The sequence below is a fragment of the Elephantulus edwardii genome, unplaced genomic scaffold (assembly GCF_000299155.1).
Source record: "Elephantulus edwardii isolate Elephantulus edwardi_28Jun2011 unplaced genomic scaffold, EleEdw1.0 scaffold00120, whole genome shotgun sequence".
NCBI lineage: Eukaryota > Metazoa > Chordata > Mammalia > Macroscelidea > Macroscelididae > Elephantulus > Elephantulus edwardii.
The window spans coordinates 1,983,288-1,989,084 of NW_006399870.1; the positions used below are offsets into that span (position 1 = coordinate 1,983,288).

The following is a 5,797-nucleotide window of genomic DNA, read 5'->3' on the forward strand; positions in this document are numbered from 1 at the left end:
GACGGCACACACATTAACAACAACAACAACAGCCTAACCAATTTGGAACGTACTTTGGGATGACATAGTTGAACTAATGACATCTTTTGGCCCTCAAAAATTCAGGTCCTTGTCATATGTAAAACACTCTTACCTCATATCACTCTGAAAATCTTGGAAATAAATTCTAAGTCCAATTATCATCATAGGCCAAAATTCTTCTTGGTCCCTGAATCTAGAATATGAGTTAATTTGCTTTCAAAATACACCAGTAAGATATACTCAAAATAGACACGCCCATTACAAATAGAAAGTTTGGAGGGGTAAGGCTACTGTGCTTGAGGAGATGGAAGTATGGCCTTTCATAACTGAAGGAGTGGAGTCACTGTTTTTTGACTTGGAAAAATGGGGATCCCCAAAGTTGAAGGGTCAGAGTTGGTATCCTCATTGGCCTAGGAGGCCAATCTGAAGCCCAGCGCCAAAGAGCCTCCACTTAGAATCTAGAAAGCATGGCCGAAGTTCTGTGGGGCAAGGCCACTGCCTAGACGTTTTTGAGAGCCAGTGTAAATAGTTGTACTGCATGTTTAACTTGCCTGATGCTGTTTATTAAAGTATCCTTTTATTAAAATTTCTCACATTTTTATTCCTTTCACCATTGCTTTGTTCAGTTTAAATACTTCCTTTGTTAAATGTATTACTTTTTAAAATGACATTTTCCCATAATTTTATTTTCTAATTTTTGTTAAGTTTGTAGAAATACTAGATATTTGTACTTTGATCTCATAGGATGCCAGCTTGTTAAAAAATAAGTAACTTAAAAGAAAAGGAAGGAAGTAACTTTAAACTTCTATTTCTAAGAGTAATTTTAGATCTCATAATTTGACCCATATAATGCACCAGTCAGTTAACTAATTTATGTCCTATGGCTTTCCCAGTGACGATAGGGAAGGGAGAGGGGAGAGATTATTCTCCATTTTCTTCTTGCTGTGTCAGTTGATTTTATTATTTTCAGACTATCTTACTCAGACTCATTCAGAGGGTTGCGTGAATCAAAAGAGGTTGTAGATCTGAGATTAAGAAATACTTTATTTCCTGTTTGTTCCAAGCAGCGTCATTTCAAGAACTTTTGTTTAAAATAGTTTATTTCTTGTTCATCTCTTAGACTGGTATATGTTTTGGGGTATTTTTTAGGGGGTTAATTTCTCTTCAGAGGGGTTCTTTTCACCATGTTTTGCTTTATACACAATCACATTTGTTTGTTTTTTAATTTTTAACCAGTTGAGCTCCAAGGTTCAGGTGACAAGAATCAGTAGACCAGACTTTCAAAAAAGTGCTATTATTATTACTAGCTTTTGATAATTTTATAATTTTGTGCACTTGGACTTCTGAACAGGCTTTTGATGCATATCCATCAGGATTTAACACCACATTCCAAGCTCCATTGATACTTCAGTCTGGAGTAGATCAAGAAGAAGAAAAGAAAGTGGTATGTAGTAATTCTGCTTTTGGTCAGCAGTCTTTCTACTATAAGGTGTTTTGTTCACTCACTCACTACTGTCAAGTCAGTTCAACTACTGGTGACTTAGCAGGAAGTTTCTACAGCTATATATCACAATATGAGGAGACTGCCCAGCTCTTTCCCACTGAGTCACTGGTGGATTGTAACCTACTGAGACCTGCAGCCTTTAAGCCTTTTAGCAGAGCACCTCTCTACAGGCCGGGCCACCAGAGCTCCCTTTTGTTACTGTCAGGTGCCATCGGACTGGCCCTGACTTCTAGTGATCCTGTGTACAAAAGGATGAAACCCTGGCTCATCCAGAGCTGCCCTCACAGTCTCTGCTGGGCTTAAGCACATTGTTATAGTCACTGTGTTTGTCCATCAGGTTGAGGGTCTTCTCTTTCACTAGTTCTCTACTGTAGTGGTATATACGAAATTTAAATGATTTGTGTGTCCCCACACTTTAAGAGCTGTTGTTATTATGTGCCATCAAGTCGCCTGCAACTCACAGCAACCCTATGTACAACAGCTCAGAACTCTATTCTGAGCTCACTGACTCTGGCATACCTACCCCCTTTACTCCAGTTACTGTGTCAATCCATCTCATCTGGGGTCTTCCTCTCCTGCGCTGTCACACCACCCTTATGAGCATGATATCCTTTTCCAAGGACTGGTCCCTCCTGGCCACATGCCCAAAGTATTACAAAGATCTAATGATAAGCATTTTTTGAGTCATTATAAGAGTTTGGACTTTTTTCTCCTTAGCTTTTAGAATTTGGGGGACAGTAACCGAATCCCAGTGAATTTTCCAAGCTAGTGATGATTTGCCACAATAATTTATTTAAAGGATGTGTTTTAATTTACTAATATTCTTTGCTATCTAGTGTGAAGCAACTCATAGCTGACCATTGGATTTTCAAAGTTTTGAATCACACATGAGGAGAGAGCCCATCTTTCTGTCCTGTGGAACCACAGATGAATTTGAACTGACAGAGAGATGCTACCTTGTGTTAGCAGCACAGTTCCCTGTGGGCTACACCAGAGCTTCCCTTTAATTAAGGAAATCCTTATTTTATTACCAATCTAAAGTTGATTTTAACCAGTAGCTCTTCATCTAGGCCATATACCAAAATCAGATGTGATGTTTTCTAAAAAAATACAGATACCTAGACCCATACATGTAAACTAAATTAATACCTGAAGGCATAGATTGGTAGCACCTCTAATTTTTTTAAAAACAGCACATATTTCTTAATCATCTTCCCATTTTACAAGTATACATAGAGGTGAGACATACTTTGCCTTTTATGAAACTTGAGTCCTTAGAAAAAGAATAAATAAACTCAGAAATATAAAAAGATCACACATACAAGTTAATAGCACTAATTTGGTTATACTTGATCCTTTGAATAGTGTAATATTCTGATGAACCTCAGCCCTTCTACTCTCCTTCCCTTTGACGTGTTTGCTGTTGTTGTGTACAATTGAGGCAGAACTGACTCATAGCTGACCCTCTGGCAGGTTTTCAGAGGCAGTTAATTGCACAGGAGGAGACTGCCTATCCTTCTCCGATGGAGCAGCTGGTGCCTTCAGGATTGCAGGGCAGTTTCACCTGATACATGATATTTGATTATATTCTCAAGTACTGATGACAGAAGATTCTACTAAGAACTAAGTGAATTTTTGCCACTGCTCTGGTTTATCTAAAGCATCTAATAGCTATGTGAGGTATATAAAAACCTTGCTGTATGTATTATCCTGAATCTCAATAAAAAAGAAGGCAATTAGGGCTCAGGCTTAAGGGACTCTTCTGTTTATCTGTGACACAGGGATATTTTCCTTCTTTGGAGAAGCCCCCTGAAAGCAGGATCTTAAAAATTCTATCTTTCCTTTAGCGTCAAAAGCAGTACCTGAGATATAAACGACTTTTCATGGATATTGAGCGAGAACAAGTAAAGGAACAACAAAGGCAAAAAGAACACAAGAAGAAAATCGAAAAGTAAGCTTTTTTATCTTTGTTTTGAGTTTTGAATTATCTGTTAAGTTGTTTTATGAAGTAAATTTTAGAAATAGGAGTAGTTTTGCTTTTTTGATCTATAGTAGAAACAACTATTTCTTTAGTTATAAAATATATACAGTATAAAACTTGCAAATTTAACCACATTTAAGGGTCCAATCTAGTGGCATAAACCTTACAATGAGAATGAATAACTTTTTGTCTGGATAGCATATTGAGACATGGCGAATTGAGAGAGTTATGTTTTTAATATAGGAATTTTCACTGACTTCCCTTCTGAGCTCAACCTCAGTAGTTTGCACAAGCTTCATACTGCTCCTGACTTCTAAGGAATACTTAAAAAATTATAATGAAACTTCATAGGTCAGATATGAGGGTTAATTTTATCAAATATTAGCTTACTGTGTATAAGACTCCTGGCAGTTCTCTGTTGATGTGCTGTTCCAGTTGTTTTTGGGTAATCTTTAGCAGAATCTTGCTTGCATGTGATATCAATGATATTGTTTGATAATTTCTGCACTCTGTTGGCTCACCTTTCTTGGAAAGGGAACAAATATAGATCTCTTCCAAGTGGTTGACTTCCAGATTTCCTGGCACAAACTTGGTGAGCACATCTAGGGCAGCACCTGGTAGTTGAAATACGTCAATTGGTATGCCATCTATTCCTGGGGCCTTATTTTTTGCCAGTTCCTTCAAAGAAGCTTGAACTTTTTCCTGCATCACCATATATTATTTCATGAAATTCTTCTGTGTCTGCCAATTCCTTTCAGTAGAGTGACTGCACACTCTTTCCATATTCTTTTAATACTTCCTGGATCATTTAATAGTCTGCCTAAAGCATCCTTAAGGGTTGCAACTCGAGGTTTGAATTTGTTCTTCAGTTGCTTCAGCTTAAGAAATGCTGAGGGAGTTTGGCCTTTTTGATTTTCTGACTCCAGCTCCTTGCACATTTCGTTGTAATATTTTACTTTGTCTTCCATGCTACCTTTTGAAATCTTCTGTTTAGCTCGTTAGTATCTTGAATTCTTCCCTGTGCTTTGGGCTTCTTGGCACTCCAGTGCAATATTCAATCTCTTCTGAAACCCATTTTGTTCTTTTCTTCCTCTGTCTTTCTAATGAACTTTTTGCACTCTTTCTGTATGATACTCTTGATATCCTCCCACAACTCATCTGGCCTTCGCTCATTGGTGTTCAAGGCCTCAAACCTGTTCCTGAAATGGTTCTGAAATTCTGATGGGATAGGCTCAAGGTCGTATTTTGGTTTCTGTGGATTTAACTTTCCTTAGCTTCATCTTGAACTTGAATATGAGTAGTTGATGATCTGTTCCACAATCAGCACCTGGCCTAGTTTTCACAGCTGATATTGGGCTTTTCCAGTGGTTCTTTCCACAGATATAATCAGTCTGATTCCTATTCATACCATCAGATGAAATCCATGTGTCTAACCTGTGTTTATGTTTCTTATAAAGTGTATTCGTAATGAATAAGTTTTTGATTGTTCAAAATTCAGTCATTCTTTCTCCAGCTTCATTTCTGTCACTGAGTCCATGTTTTCCAACTACTTTTGCCTTCCAGTCTCACAGTATTATTAACGCATCTTGATTGCATGTTCTATCGATCTCTGACTGTTCAAGTTGTTAGAAATCTTCTATTTCCTCTTCTTTGGTTCTGATTGTTGGTGCATATATCTGAATGATAGTGGTATTCACTGGACTTCTTGTACATGTATGGATATTATCCTGTCACTCACAATATTGTATTTCAAGATGGATCTAGAAATGACTTTTAACTATGAAAGCAACCCCATTTTTCCTCACCTTTTCATCTACGGAGTAATAGAGCATATGATTTTCCGACTCAAAATGCCCCATGCCAGTCCATCTCATCTCTTCAATACTTATTATGTCAATATTTATGCATTCCATTTCTTCCTTAATGATACCTAATTTTCCTACATTCATGGTTTTCACATTCCATGTTCCAAACACTAGTGTCTGCTTACAACTGTTCCTCTTCCTTTGTATTTCCATACTTGAAAGTTCCGCTTCAGTTCCCTTGTTATTCTATGTGTGTTCTATTGTGCATAGGGTTTTCAGAGGCCTGCTATTTCAAAAGTGGATGGCCAATCCTTCTTCCTAGTCTGCTATCAACAGAAAACTGCCAGAAGTCCAGGCTGGGTTTAGAAGGGGTCGTGGTACTAGGGCTATTATAGCTGATGTTAGGTGGATCTTAGCTGAAAGCAGGGAATACCAGAAGAATGTCTATCTGTGTTTCATTGATTATGCAAAGGCATTTGACTGTGT

The 5,797-nt window shown here is 37.7% G+C and overlaps 1 protein-coding gene across 1 annotated transcript in view; it reads left to right on the top strand.

Annotated features, from left to right (window-relative positions):
• The window catches only part of CCDC15 (coiled-coil domain containing 15), a 176,689-nt gene that overhangs the window by 94,045 nt on the left and 76,847 nt on the right, over nucleotides 1–5,797 (top strand). The window contains exons 13-15 of the mRNA XM_006892846.1: nucleotides 413–417; nucleotides 1,373–1,465; nucleotides 3,373–3,476. Coding sequence (XP_006892908.1) covers nucleotides 413–417; nucleotides 1,373–1,465; nucleotides 3,373–3,476 — 202 coding nt within the window. The remainder of the gene's footprint in view (nucleotides 1–412; nucleotides 418–1,372; nucleotides 1,466–3,372; nucleotides 3,477–5,797) is intronic.